This window comes from Neolamprologus multifasciatus, chromosome 3, assembly GCF_963576455.1.
Source record: "Neolamprologus multifasciatus chromosome 3, fNeoMul1.2, whole genome shotgun sequence".
Taxonomy (NCBI): Eukaryota; Metazoa; Chordata; class Actinopteri; order Cichliformes; family Cichlidae; genus Neolamprologus; species Neolamprologus multifasciatus.
This window is the reverse complement of record NC_140441.1, coordinates 44,389,583-44,405,190: the sequence shown is the minus strand read 5'-3', so window position 1 is coordinate 44,405,190 and position 15,608 is coordinate 44,389,583. Positions and strand designations below refer to the sequence as shown.

The window sequence follows — 15,608 nt, the reverse complement described above, 5'->3', positions numbered from 1 at the left end:
TCTACTTGGTTTTATAATTACAGGGAAAAGGGAGTTACTATACATTGTATTTATGAAATCTGTTGTTTTCTGATGTCCATTTGGGTTTAGCAAATCTATATTAAAATCACCACAAATTATTTGCACTTTTTTATCATTTAGGTTGCTAAACATAGCAGCAAGTTTTTCATTGAATGTCTCAAGGCATGAACCTGGTGTCCTATAGATGCAACTTATAATTATATTGTTAGCTTTTTCAACATGGATTTCAATAGTGACACATTCCAATACGTTATCTATGGTGCTTGACATACATTCAATCAGACTACATTTCAAAACTTTATCTACATATAAGGCAACACCGCCTCCTTTTTTATTCACCCTGTTCATTGTAAATAATTCGTATCCTTCCAGTCCCATTTCACTAATTTTCTCATTATCGAGCCATGTTTCTGATATTGCAATTATATTAAACTTTTTTAACTTACTTAAACATTCTGTAATTTTAGAAAAATTTTTATACAGGCTTCTACTATTGAAATGTATGACCGACAATGCATTTGCCATTTTAATATTCATATTGAATTGGTCATCCGTATAGTACTCACAAGTATTATTGGTGTTATTGTAGAAGTGGGTATCTGGGTCAATGTTACTTTCAGGGTCATGCATGTTGTGCTCTGCATAGTTAAACGTTTTGAAGTTCGTTTTCTCAGCGTGTGTGGCAAAATAACCACCTTGACAGTCCTTTTCATAATCAAATTCTTCCTCTTCAATATCTCTGAATGGAAACCTATAATCTGTGTCCAAACTTGTCATTTATGTGTTTTTGTTTTTGTTGTTGTTTTTTGAGCCGTAAGGCCAGAAACACTTTCCATACCCATTGTTCATTATCCAATCGTCACTTTTCCAATAGATTCCAGAGCAGATTCCTGATTATTTATATTGCTCTAAGTCTTTGAGTTCTCTTATCATCACAACTTTCGCTTCTTCGGGATTGCCATTTAGTCTTATCATTACTTTGCAGTTCCTCGTCCATGTCGCTTGTATCTTATTTTGTTTTCTCAGGCTGCGTGCCTGTCTTGCAATTTCAGCAGTCTTTTTCGTTAAATGTTCATTTAAATACACACCAGTCCCTTTAAGCTTCTTACCCTGTTTCAGTAACTCAATCTTTGTTTTGCGACTCACAAACCGAAGAATAATTGATGGCTTTGTTTTACTGTCTTTCCTGGGGAGTGTGTGGCATGCTGCAATATGATGGCTCTGAATACTTACATTCTTCGTTTGAAGGAATTTTATCACTTGCTGTTCAAGCGTTTGCAGCTCCTCTACCGGGGCATCTTCACCATCTTTACCTCCCCCAGCTGTTACTCCGGCGTAGGTTCGGTGTTGCGTCTCCAGTCCACTTATGACTAAATCATCCATTCTTGTGTATTGTTCAAGGTCCTCGATTCGCCGTTCCAAGTCGTCTATTTTCTTGTCCTTGTCCTTTATGAGGTTTTTTAGTTGTTTTATTTCATCCATTAGGTCATGTAGCATACCTTGTTGTTTAGCCACTTTGCTCAGTTCATCAGACATGAAATTAAGCGATTTCTTAATCTCCTCCAACTCCTCTTCAACTCCTGGGTTTGCTCTTTTAGGCGGCATTTTGAAAATGATGAGATTTGTATTTCCTTGTGATGGCCCGTTGAAGTCACTGTTGATTAACTTGTTGGTTGAGCCTTGGCCTAGTGGTTGCTGCAGGAGCCTGGGCCTAGTGGCTGCTGGAGGATCCTGGGCCTAGTGGCTGCTGGAAGAGCCTGGGCCTAGTGGCTGCTGGAAGAGCCTGGGCCTAGTGGCTGCTGGAAGAGCCTTGGCCTGGTGGCTGCTGGAGGATCCTGGGCCTGGTGGCTGCTGGAGGATCCTGGGCCTGGTGGCTGCTGGAAGAGCCTGGGCCTGGTGGCTGCTGGAGGATCCTGGGCCTGGTGGAGCAGGAGGGTCCTGGGCCTGGTGGCTGCTGGAGGGTCCTGGGCCTGGTGGCTGCTGGAGGGTCCTGGGCCTGGTGGAGCAGGAGGGTCCTGGGCCTGGTGGCTGCTGGAGGGTCCTGGGCCTGGTGGAGCAGGAGGGTCCTGGGCCTGGTGGCTGCTGGAGGATCCTGGGCCTGGTGGAGCAGGAGGGTCCTGGGCCTGGTGGCTGCTGGAGGGTCCTGGGCCTGGTGGAGCAGGAAGTTCCTGGGCCTGGTGGCTGCTGGAGGGTCCTGGGCCTGGTGGCTGCTGGAGGGTCCTGGGCCTGGTGGCTGCTGGAGGGTCCTGGGCCTGGTGGAGCAGGACTGTCTGCCGACTTGCAGTTTTAAGGCTGAAACGAGCCCACCAGCACTCTGTAGCGGCCGCGACCACTGGCGATAAGGAAAGGCTGCTTTTCAGCAGCACTATTAGTTATCTCAGTCTCAGAGCAGCATTTCTAATTTTGATTGAAGCTGTCGGAGAAAACGGCAGCCTCGAGCGAGCCAGGATATTAGTTTACAGAGGCTGTTAAAATTATATGTCTAATGTTAAAATGTTGGTGACACAATAATTTCATCCTAATGGCACTGACATATTCATAGGGTTAATTTTTGAGACAAAATATCATGAGGTAGTCACGATTTTGCAAATATTCCACCTTGTAGTGCAGTTTGCACAGTTTAAAAATGCACTCACCCTACCAACATTACTGACGAGTCAAGATCTGCACAAATTGACAGACACACTGAAGCAGCTACACATTTTATTCTTATTGTCATGTATGTCCTATTTGTCAGCTGACAGAAGAACCAACACGAAGCTCAGAGAGCAATGGTGACACAAGATCACAGGTGAAATTGGATGATGACTTGTTGGTTCATGACTGTATTTGAAGCACATGTGTGACTGCAAGTATTTGGAATGTCTCACTGTTATTCATCAGGTGACAGAGGCAGCTCTGCCATGTTGTAGCTCAGACAGAGGTGAAGAGGCGAGGTCACAGGTGACTGACTGATGATTTGGTGCTATAGATTAACTAGTATTTATTATCATGACAATTGTCAGGCTGCTTTTAGTCATCCCAGTATCCTCAGTTGAGGCTGAAAGAAGCTTCAGTGCTCTCAGAAGATTAAAAACATGGCTAAAGTCAACAATGACTCAAATGAGATTAAACAATGCTGCTGTATGTCCACCAGGAGAAACTGGACAGTATAGATGTAAAACCAATATGCCAGCAGTGTATCTCAGTTAACGAGAGGAGCAGGCATGTGTTTGGCTGCTTCACATAGTGGACATTGAGTTGTTGTGTGGGGACACCAGTAGCATTAATGTCTGTTGCTGTAACAGTAGCTCATGCTTAGAATAAAAAATCCCAACTCATTGATTTGATCGGGGCAATAGTGTGGCTAAAATGTTGCATAATTTTGCTGAGAGATCTTTTACTTTGTGGTAATCTTGGATGGACATAAACCACCAGGTCATTCAGTGTTCCCTTAGTGCTAATGTATCAGAGATGTTGGTGTAATGTAACTGAAGTAATGTTAAGTCCTTGAACTCATATTTGTTTATTGTCACGACTGTATTTCAGGGCTGGACTGGCCATCGGGCATACCGGGCATTTGCCCAGTGGGCCGCTCGTGATTTTTCGTTTTTACGGGCCAATGGGGTTTTCTTCCTTTTCTTTTTTTAATGATATAAATGAATGGTGGTGGATTGGCCAGTTGGTCATGATCGACTCTGGGCTGGACCAATTACAGCCGAGGAGTTGGCAACCCTTTTAGTTATAGGTATATGTAATTATAAATTAGGTGTTACTGTTTAGAATACCAGAATGGGGAAGGTGGTGTAGGTTTAAGCTTATTATAAAGGCTTTAAAGGATTTATGACTTTTCCTATAATACCATGGTGGGCCGGTCACTAGTCAAAATGCCGATATTTTGTCCCAGTCCAGCCCTGCTGAATTTGAAGTTATTTTTATTTTTGTATGATACCTGATTTATATTGAATATGGCTGAAGTAAACTAAAGTCTAAAATACTTAGTCATTTGTTTAATTGTAATTTAGCATTATATAACAAACATATAAAACTATCAATTATAATTTTAAATGGTTTAAAAGCATGTAGAATAGCATATGTAGGCAAGTACATTTTTCCTTTTGTTATCAAGAAGCAAAGACAAAAAGGAAAAAAAAAACCTGAATCATTCGTCCCAACCAATGCCAAAACGAAATCTACGCCCTTGGGAGCTTGCAAAGAAAAGCGTCTGGACTTTAAGTTACTTGAAGACGTTTCACCTCTCATCCGAGAAGCTTCTTCAGTTCTAAGGTCAAATGGTGGAGAGTCCCAGATATAAACCTAGTGGGAGTATCCCCCCACAGAGGGACAAAAGGACCCCCTGATGATCCTCTAATCACCTGAGCCAAGGTGTGAAACTGGGTGTGGGTCGCAATCAGCCAGGGTTTCGGGTGAGTTCATTGTGAAACCTGGCCCCACCTTATCATGCGAATTCCTGAGGTCAGATGGCCCAGGATGTGAGTGGGCGTTAAGGCGTCTGGGAAGGGATCTCAAAACTGGATTATAGATGGCAGAGAGTTGGTGTCGTAAACCACCGCCTCTGTTCAAAGATGGTCGCTCACAGTGGACATAGATGGCTTCTTTCACTCCTCTTTCAAACCATCTGTCCTCTATGTCCAAAATGTGAACATTGGCATCCTTGAAAGAGTGACCTTTGACCTTTAGATGCAGATCGACAGCTGAGTCTTGTCCTGTGGAGGTGGCTCTTCTGTGTTGTGCCATGCGCTTGTGAAGTGGCTTTTTGGTCTCTCCAATGTAGAGGTCTGGGCATTCCTCGCTGCACTGTACAGCATACACCACATTGTTAAGTCTGTGTTTTGGAGTTTTGTCTTTCAGGTGAACCAGTTTTTGTCTGAGCGTGTTGCTGGGTCTGAAATGCTCCGGGATGTCATGCTTGGAGAAAACCCTCCTGAGTTTTTCTGATACACCGGCTACATAGGGGATGACAATGTTGTTGCGTCTGTCCTTCTTATCCTCCCTTGAGGGAGTCTAAAGTCTACTCTCCACTGCTGTGTAATCAATTATTGTAAATGTAAATGTTATCAGGAAATGATCAGACAGGAGAGGGCTTTCAGGAAACACTGGTAAATGTTCAGTTTCTATTTCATATGTTAACACAGTGGTTCCCAAACCTTTTTTCTAGGCCCCCCTTTGTTTTACAAGACAAATGTCCCCCCCACCCCCATGTGCGCACACACACACACACACACACACACACACACACACACACACACATCCTCCAACCACACACACCCATATTTTTCTCCATTGCGGTTTATTTCACACCTCAAACATTTAGTAAACAATTAAGTAAATACAAGTAAAAAGCAATAAATTACAGGTAGTAAGAAAATAAACTACTAACTCTTTTATGCTACATTCACACCTACACGGGTATTTTTGAAAACGCAGCTGTTTCGTCCACACGTAAACGGCGTTTCGAATCACCAAAAACTGAGATTTTTTAAAACTCCTTTTTTGTGTTTACGTGTGGACGAGGAATACAGAGTTCGTCACTCAATGTCAAAGGTATGTGCCTTTTTTCTCATCGCGCTATGCGCCACATTTTTGTTTACATGAGATGAATTGCAAAATGGCAGATAGTCAGATTAACAGTATTTTGTCTCTATCTTCAGGTTTTACACGCTTACATACACACACCCAGTTACTGTCCCTCTATTTAGAAAGGCAGAGGCGTCATGGTGTAATTGTTTTATGTGTAGTTGTTTTTTTCCTGTGTAATAATATTCAACATTGCTATCAATACATTTTTCAAAAAATGCCTTTCTGTGGAAATTGGTTTAAAAACATAAAAAACTGTGGGATACTGTTTGTCCGTGATTTGAACCGAGGGAACAAATCGTGGCAGGATCAGCCTGATATTATTTGTATCCCACAGTAACTTTACTGTATAAAGAGCTAACATCTCCAAAATGTCAGGATTAGTTAGTCATTACAACAACTGTTTGTGAACTAAAAATCAAGAATGTGGGATACTGTTTGTCCGTGATTTGAAGAGCCCAGCGTGTGCTCCCGACGAAGGGAAAATCAATTCTGCAGGGGAGACCTACCTTGGCACTTGTGCAGGTGAAACCAAAGGGAAGATATGCTTCACCATATTTTCTAGTCTTGGGCTTAGAATGAAGTTGGTTTGGAAACATATTCAGCGAAGCTTCATCTCATGCTTTGCGTTTGTGTGGGAGCCCCGTCAAAAACCTGTCAATTATGCTATTATTTACTTGTATGTTATTTTATTTTTTCCCCTTTTCATACTGCGCCTCCCCTGCAATGGCTCTGTGCCCCCCCCCCCCCCCCCCCCCAGGGGGCGGGCCCCACACTTTGGGAAGGTCAGAGTTAACACAAGATCTAGAGTGTGATTAAAGTGGTGGGTGGGTTCTTTTACAGTTTGAGAGAAGCCAATTGAGTCTAATAACAGATTAAATGCCATGTTGAGGCTGTCATTTTTAGCATCTACATGGATTAAAATCACCCATAATAATTATTTTATCTGAGCTTAGCACTACATCAGATAAAAAGTCTGAGAAATCAGACAGAAACTCTGTGTAAAGCCCAGGTGGACGATAGATGGCATTGGTGGGGACGGATAATTCAACCACCAAACCCTGCCCTGTTTCTTTTTTTTCTTCCCTTTTTGTCTTTTCTTCTTGATAAAAAAAAAAAGAGAAATATACTTGCCTACATATGCTATTCTACATGCTTTTAAACCATTAAAAATTACAATTCATAGTTTTATATGGAAATTATATAATGTTAAATTACTATTAAACAAATGACTAAGTATTTTAGGCTTTAGTTTACTTCAGCCATATTCCATATAAATCAGATATTATACAAAAATAAAAATAGCTTCAAATACAGTCATAACAATAAAATAATATGACTTTAAGGACTTAACAACATTAGTTCAGTTATAGTACACCAACATCTCTTATACATTAGCACTAAGGGAACACTGAATGACCCGGTGGTTTTTGTCCATCCAAGATTACCACAAAGTAAAAGATCTCTCAGCAAAATAATGCAACATTTTAGGCACTATTGCTCCGATCAAATCAGTGAGCTGGGATTTTTTATTCTAAACATGAACTACTGTTACAGCAACAGACATTAATGCTACTGGTGTAATCTCATTTGAGTCATTGTTGACTTTAGCCATGTTTTTAATCTTCTGAGAGCACTGAAGCTTCTTTCAGCCTCAACTGAGGATACTGGGATGACTAATGCCCCACACAACAACTCAATGTCCACTATGTGAAGGGGCCAAACACATGCCTTCTCCTCTCGTTAATCTATAGCACCAAAACATCAGTCAGGTACCAGTTACCTTGCCTCTTCACCTCTGTCCGAGCTACAACATGGCAGAGCTGCCTCTGTCACCTGATAAATAACAGTGAGACATTCCAAATACATGCAGTCACACGTGTACTTCAAATACAGTAATGAACCAATAGGTCATCATCCAATTTCACCTGTGATCTTGTGTCACCATTGCTCTCTGAGCTTTGTGTTGGTTCTTCTGTCAGCTGACAAATAGGACATACATGACAATAAGAATAAAATGTGCAGCTGCTTCAGTGTGTCTGTCAATTTGTGCAGATCTTGACTCGTCAGTAATGTTTGTAGGGTGAGTGCATTTTTAAAACAAGTTGTGCAAACTGCACTACAAGGTGGAATATTTGCAAAATCGTGACTACCTCATGATATTTTGTCTCAAAAATTAACCCTATTAATCTGTCAGTGCCATTAGGATGAAATTATTGTGTCACCAACATTTTAACGTTAGACATATAATTTTAACAGCCTCTGTAAACTAATATCCTGGCTCGCTCGAGGCTGCCGTTTTCTCCGACAGCTTCAATCAAAATTAGAAATGCTGCTCTGAGACTGAGATAACTAATAGTGCTGCCTGTGGTGCAGTTAGTTTCCAAAACACGTTATTCACTGTTACAATTTTAGACTGTGGGCCAAAGCCTAGCATAGTCTGTAACGTTATTATGACGGACACATTTTATGAGTGAACTTGAGTTTAAATGACTGACATGTTTCTTTGAAAAGTACTTTCTTATATCCAGGTTCTTCCTTTTTGTGGCATCCTCCTCTCCTCCTTGCAGGGCCTTGCAGTGCAGGCTTGCAGCTGCTAAAACTAAACAGAGCTCCCTGAGAGGCACAGCCAATCACATTGGCCATATTTGTCACATGAGGTAGGACTCCAGTAGCGAACGTAATTTAACTCTTTCTGCACCGCTATGTGAATGAGATGTTGATAGATCTTTTTTTTTTTCTTTCTATCGGGTTTGTTTTTCTTTACTCAAAGAGATCAAATTATTGGTGGGGACAATTCAATAATCGTTGGATATTGGTAGGGACATGTCCCTTCCATCCATGCCAAATCTACGCCCTTGGATGATAACAAAGAAGACTGGTTTCTGAGTTTTACAGCTGGGGTGGACAAGGTTAAGCATCAGGCTTTCAAATGAATTAAAAGTCTGTCTTGGTCTTTCATTAATTAATAGGCTGGTGTGAAAAATTGCTGCCACACCGCCCCCTCGACCTGTGCTTCGAGATTTCTGGTAGTTAGAATGACTCGGGGTTGTTGATTCATTTAAACTGACATACTCATCCTGCTGCAACCAGGTTTCTGTAAGGCAGAGTAAATTGATTTGTTGATCAATTATTAAGTCATGTACTAACAGAGACTTGGAGGAGAGAGACCTAATATTTAATAATACACATTTCACTGTTTTACTCTTTGGTTCAGATGTGGATACCGTATTGTTCTTTCTTTGTGATTTTTTTTTATGTTTAAATTGTTTATTGCTGGTTTTTAGTTTGTTTTTTGTCTTTTTGGGAGCTGACACAGTCTCAATGGAGATGGGTTTTTTTTTTTTTTGGGGGGGGGGGGGGGGGGTAGCAGGAGGAGAGAAGCTGCAGAAAGGCGTGTAAGACTGCAACTCTGCTTCCTGGTCCCAACTCTGGATAGTCATATTTTGGGGGTTTTAATAAATTTGTCCATATTTCTAGAAATGAGAGCAGCTCCATCCAAAGTGGGATGGATGCCGTCTCTCCTAACAAGACCAGGTTTCCTCCAGACGGTTTGCCAATTATCTATGAAGCCCACATCGTTTTTTGGACACCACTCAGATAGCCAGCAATTTAAGGAGAACATGCGGCTAAACATGTCACTCCTGGTCTGATTGGGGAGGGGACCAGAGAAAACTACAGAGTCCGACATTGTTTTGACAAAGTTACACACCGATTTAATATTGATTTTAGTGACCTTCGATTGGCGTAACCGGGTGTCATTACTGCCGACGTGAATTATGAGTTTACTGAATTTACGTTTACCCTTAGCCAGCAGTTTTAAATTTCCCTCAATCTCGCCTGCTCTGGCCCCTGGAAGACAATTGACTATGGTTGCCGGTGTCTCTAGCTTCACATGTCTGAGAACGGAATCACCAATTACCAGAGTTTGACCCCCGGCGGGTGTGTCGCCGAGTGGGGAAAAACTGTTAGACACATGAACAGGTTGGTGGTGTACCTGGGGCTTCTGTTTAGGACTATGCTTCCTCCTCACCGTCACCCAGCAGCCCTCTTTCCCCAGCTGCTTGGGGTCTGCCGGGGAACAGCGGGGCCTACGCTATCTTCGGCTGCACCAGCTACAGGGGCCTGGCTAGCTACAGGTGAATGAAGGGTCCGAAGCCGAGTCTCCAATTCAGTAATCCTGGCCTCCAGAGCTGCAAATATGCCACATTTGTTACAAGTCTCATTACTGCTAAAGGAAGACGAGGAGTAACTAAACATCTGACACAATGAGCAGGAAAGTGCAGAAGGGACAGGTGAAGTAGCCATGGTGCTAGCGAGTCGGCTACAAGCTAAGCTAAGCTAGCGAAACAGTACAGACACAGTGAGTGATAAGCTACTCAAAAACACCACTGTGTTTGAGCAGGAACAGGAAGTGATACTCTACCACAGAGAGAGCGAACACCAAGTGACAGTGCTACCAAGAGTTAGGAGAGATCATTTTCAGTTTTTTCTTTCATCATCTCCAACTCTCTTTGGTGTTTAAATCTCTCATGGTTCAGCTGTAATGAAAATTGTTTCTGCTATTCAAATGTTGTTTGTGATTGCTGATATAAGTATGTTTGGTAAAACCTTACCTTTAGTTCAAACCAAAATTCTTGCAGTGTTTTAATAGTTAAAACATTGAAATCCTGCCTCCAAGTATGGTTCCTGCAGGAAGACTGTGTGGATAGGGTCAATTCAGTAAAAATCTGTCACCAACCTTGACTTATCAAAGGATTATTAGCGAGTTCATTTAACTACATGTGTCTCAGATTTTGTGTGTCACTGTCATTTTCTGTAGCACAATTATGTGCTTTGGTCTCCTAAAAACCCCTGCTATATTCCAGTGTCTCATTCACATTCTTTTTGTACACATTGCTTTGTTGGTATAAACAATTATCAATTTTCACACATAAAGAGTGAAAAAAAGTTTATAACAAGAAAGTATTCTGTGTGATCTTGGCCTCAGGTTGTGTGTTTGATTTGCTGTCTACCACTGAGGCTGACACTTACATTCAAAAGGGATTTTAAAAAATTATGTATTTTATAATTACTTACACTTTCTTCTGTTTCTCCTTCTCTCTCTCTCTCTCTCTCTCCCTCCACCCCCCCCCCCCCCCTCTCTCTCTCTCTCAGTGAGCTTTTGGGTCAAGACTTTGCAGAGACATACTACACAGAGGATGGGAAACCTGTTACTCTTGCTAATCACAATTACACTGTAAGTATAAAGAAACAAGAAGAGGTAGATGCCTAAGAAAATTTCATTTATATTATCAATCTATTCAGGCTAACTCATCTTAAAGAATCTCCTGATTCTAACATTAACTCAATCTCTATGCTCTAAACTTGGGTCTCTGTTTGTGAAGTTCATTGTTCCAAAAAGCAGGCAGATCAGTTCCCTGTCTTCATAGAATGGTTCTTTTAACCCAGATTTTTGAGATAAAACTATATAAACAAACAGACTCTGGTAATGGTGCTAAAGTACTGAAACTTGTTTACTTCCTAATGCTAGCTGTTTCTATTTGAAGGGCAGTCTGAGATTATAGGAGAGAGAGAGAGGGTGAGATCACTTTACTTTGGTATGTTTGAATTTGTGTACTTTTAGATTTGACAATGCACGCACTGCTTCCCTTGGACCAGCTGGCGAGCACTGTGAGGGTCATGTTCTTTACTTTTCCAGCGCGTTCAGTACCACCAGGCTGACCCTCCTGGGTGATAAGCTGAGAGTGATGTGGGTTGATGCCTTTCTTGTTTCCTGGATTGTTGATTGTCTGTGATGACACAGTGTACCGGGCTGTGGTTGACTTCTTTGTCACGTGGTGCAAGCAGAATCATCTGCGTGACAAAGACCAAAAAATTGATTGTGGACTGTAACCTCTGGTACAATCCAGGGGGTCATTGTGGAGGACTATAAATAGCTCGGAGTACACATAGATAATAAACTGGAGTGGGTTAAAAATACCACTGCATTCTCAAGGAAGGGCCAGAGTCAACTCTATTTTCTGAGGTGGCTGAGAGGGCTGGACTAGGACAAAAAATTGGCCTGGGCATTTTGACTAGAGACTAGCTCACCAGGTATTATAGGAAAAGCCATGAAGCCTAATAAACTTAGACCTTCACCATCCTCCCTATTCTGGTATTCTAACCCGTACTTAGCGGAAACCAAAAGACTGCTTCGTTGAGTTAATCTCCTGAACTATCTACAGGGTGGGCCATTTATATGGATACACCATAATAAAATGGGAATGGTTGGTGATATCAAAGTCCTGTTTGTGGCACATTAGTATATGTGAGGGGGCAAAACCCTCAAGATGGGTGGTGACCATGGTGGCCATTTAGAAGTCGACCATCTTGGATACAACTTTTGTTTTTTCAATAGGAAGAGGGCCATGTGACACATCAAACTTATTGGTAATGTCACAAGAAAAACAATGGTGTGCTTTGCTTCCATGTGTGTGTTGTCCTCCCTCTGAGTTGTCTGTTTCACAAATGTGTCTGCAGCTGCCTTCACAGTTGCGAAGTACCTGGCGATACTTTTGAGGCTATCTTGTGTGGCTGTCATCATATGATGGGCAGAGAAAGGTACTTCAACAGAAGAGTTGTGTGCTCAAACACTCTAAGAAATATCTGTGCTGTTAACAGTTCATGCTTCAAGAGACACTCTTTAAAGCCTTGTGCTTTGGCATGAACAGCTGGCTTTTCTTTTTCCCTCTTTTTAATCTTCCAGCGTGAGCACTGCATCAACAAAGAGGGCATCATCATCTGGTTTTCCAAAATGTCCACAAAGGTTTTTTGGAGGGCATCATGCTTGGCGCACCACCATGTCTCACCTATTGGACTGAAGCATCTGTGTCTTGTCTCTTCTTGGGTTTGTTTCTCCCACAGATTAACTCTGTGATAGGACTCCTTGAACACTGTACTGCTCCGTTAGAGCTGGGCGATAGAACGATAACGATATGTATTGCGAAATAACTTTTTCTCGATAGAAAAGTTAAACTATTGCGATAAGCCTCATCTCTCTTGTCCTCTTAAAAAGAAAAGAAAAAAAAAGAACAGCCAATCCAAATTAAGTAGTGCAGAGCCGAACCAATCACAGCCGCAGCGTCACGTCACGTGACTTGTTACGTACAGCACAAGTGCCAAGCCGCACATGTGTATTTGTTTGGGAAGCAGCCAGCCGCCGTGCCGCCCGGGTAATGGAGGGAATGAGTGTGCCGACTAGAGAAAAATCAACCGAGAGCGTGACCGAAGGTTACCGAAGAGAAAACCGATGATGGTTCCAATGCCGGAGAGATTGTCGAATGGAAGAGCCAAAGAAGTTGTGTAGTGTGAAGGTATTTCGGCTATTTCAAGTCTGACAAAAACAGAGTAGCGCGCACTGTAAATTGTGCCGAAAGCAAGTCTGGAAATACAAAAAACCGGTGCATGCTCAATCTCTGACTGGAAGCACTAATTCGTCATTCGGCTTTTGGCAGACTAAAGTAACTGTTAAAACTGTTTGAAAAGCTAAGCTATACAACAAGGAGAGATTGAGAATTTCCCTTTAGTTCTGAGTTTATTTGATATTGACAAGTTAGTCAATTTTGTCTGTTCTTCTGTAAAACAAACTAAGATTTACTTTTAGAATTAATATTTTGTTTCTAAGTGGAATTGACAATTTAGTCTGTTTTGTTTGCTCTATTTTGAAACTTAAACGCTTTAGCGGCTGCCTTTTGTGTAGTTTGCAATATTTGCCTTTATTTGTCTGAAAAATTCTTTAAGTACATCTACCCTGTTGAACTTATTATGGGAAATGAATATTTAAATCAAAACAAGCTGCTGTTTATTTCACATTTTACTTGTGAGCAACGGCACATTTAAATCTTACAAATATAGTTATTTGGCTTATATCGTGATATATATCATTATCGCCTGAAATGAAAAAACATATCGTGATATGAAAAAATCTTATATCGCCCAGCTCTATGCTCCGTGTATGCTTCGCACCTCACGATGGAGACGAGCCTCTCCTGCACAGTGTCAGTAACATACCTGATGATTACTGAACACTGATCATAACCTGTGATGTCTTGGGTTGTGTCTAACGGAACACAAAACATACCAGCTTTCTGGACATCACTGGCGATGCTCTCTTGAATGAGATGGCCAAGTGCATCAATCACTGAGTTGACAGTTGTTTTGGAGAGTAGGGCGGTGAGAGACCCTCTACCCTCTCTCTTGATCCACAGAACTGATGCAACTTGTTGCTTTTCTCAATGCAGTCATTCAAATGTTCTCCAAGGCACATATCACACTTGCCTAATAACACAGTCAGTTCCTGAAAGTTATCATGATTGATAGTGTTATCACCAAAAGTGTATGCAGCCTCATTCTCCACATGCTCATAGCTGAGTCGCCTCTACCCAAGTACTTTGACCACATTCACTATACCCTTGCCATCTCTTTTTCACTTGTGCTCTGTGAGCTAACAACTGACATTGTTGCCTTTTGAGCACCTCAAGAAAAAAGTGTAATGCTCTTTTCATGCTCCTCTGTGCGCAGATGTACATGTCGCCAGTCACCCATGCCTGTTATAAATGCGCTGATGTCAGTCCACCTTGCAAATGCCAGACAAGGAAAGCAGAACAATAAATGGCGTTCTTTGCAATAAGTAAGCCACTTCCTGTAGGTGCCATCTTTACAGCTGAACACCCTCATCACAACTGTACTGCTGGTGTTCAGCTGTGGGTAGTAATCTAAGAATGCCTGCAATATGGCAGGTTCAGGGAGAGAAAAATAATCTATGCCCTGGCTCTCACTCTCCTTCAATTCTCTCTCCTGCTCTTCTGTCTCCTCTGTTACAGACTTTTCCACTTGTGATGATGGATCAATCTGATGTAACATGCAAGGATTGGCACAATTTGTTGAGATTTTGAGGAGTTCCTCAACAATAAGGTTATTCCTTTTTTTACGGGACAGTTGGCAACTCTACTAACTAACCCTATGAATAAAGTAAACGTTCACCATCAGTAACAACATAGCACCTGCCCAGCAGTATGTGTATATATATATTAGGGGTGCAATGATACTCGTATCGATATTGAACCGTTCGATACAGTGCTTTCGGTTCGGTACACATATGTATCGAACAATACAAAATTTTTAATTTATTTGATCAACTTTTCTTCTGACGATGCTGTCTGTGTTGAGAGCTCAGTGGATCTGCGCTCGACAGTGCAGCCTAGGCGGAGTAGTGGAACGCAGATTCACTGAGCGCAGGACAAGCTAGCAAGACAGAAGCTAAGCTCTCGTTGCAACATGGCAAATTGAACCTCCCCCACCCTGATTCAGATCTGGCGTTTGGAACTATCTTGGTTTTCAGTATGACCCTGAAGGTAAGCGTGTCATGGACAAAAGTAAAACAGTATGTCGGATGTGCCACGCAATGCTCAATTACATTGGTGGGAACTAGTGCGTTAGCGCAGTTAGCTCATTAACGTGTTGACGCCGTCCAGGCCCACGTACGGGGCGATCCGCGGTAGCTCGTTAACGGAGATTTGCTGTGTTGTGGCATTAACGTCATTTCAACGAGATTAACGCTGACAGCACTAGTGGGAACACAACGAATATGACTGCACATTTACGCCAACATCATCCTAGTGCAAAGACCAGTGGAAGCAGACAAAAACAACAAGCACGCATGCTACAAACTTTACCCGAGTCATTTAGACAGCCGTTAGCACATGATTCTCCTTATGGGGACCTGATATATTTAATATGCTGCTGAGAATATAGCCCAGAAGAAGCGTATAGTATAGCTTTTATTTTGGAAAGAGCCATTTCTCTGTAATAAACTCTCTTTTCCAAAGATGAGTGATTTCTCGATCAGATAGATTTATTTATTTTATTACTTTGTTGTTTCAGCAACATTAAATTTAAAAACTGTACTTTTGAGTTAAAATATATATTTATAATTTTAATAAATTATAAATTAAAAAGGCATGAACATT

General features: G+C 41.7%; 1 protein-coding gene across 5 annotated transcripts in view; it reads left to right on the top strand.

Annotated features, from left to right (window-relative positions):
* adam19a (ADAM metallopeptidase domain 19a) overlaps positions 1–15,608 on the top strand; it is a 95,136-nt gene that overhangs the window by 31,809 nt on the left and 47,719 nt on the right. For 3 of the 5 annotated variants that reach the window (XM_085139693.1, XM_085139684.1, XM_085139676.1), the window contains one exon: positions 10,756–10,837. The exons of 1 other annotated variant lie outside the window; for it this stretch is intronic. In XM_085139693.1, the coding sequence (XP_084995819.1) occupies positions 10,756–10,837 (82 nt within the window). Of the gene's footprint in view, positions 1–7,789; positions 8,259–10,755; positions 10,838–15,608 lie in introns of those variants that run through there. One more of the 5 variants, XM_085139702.1, reaches the window with a different exon arrangement.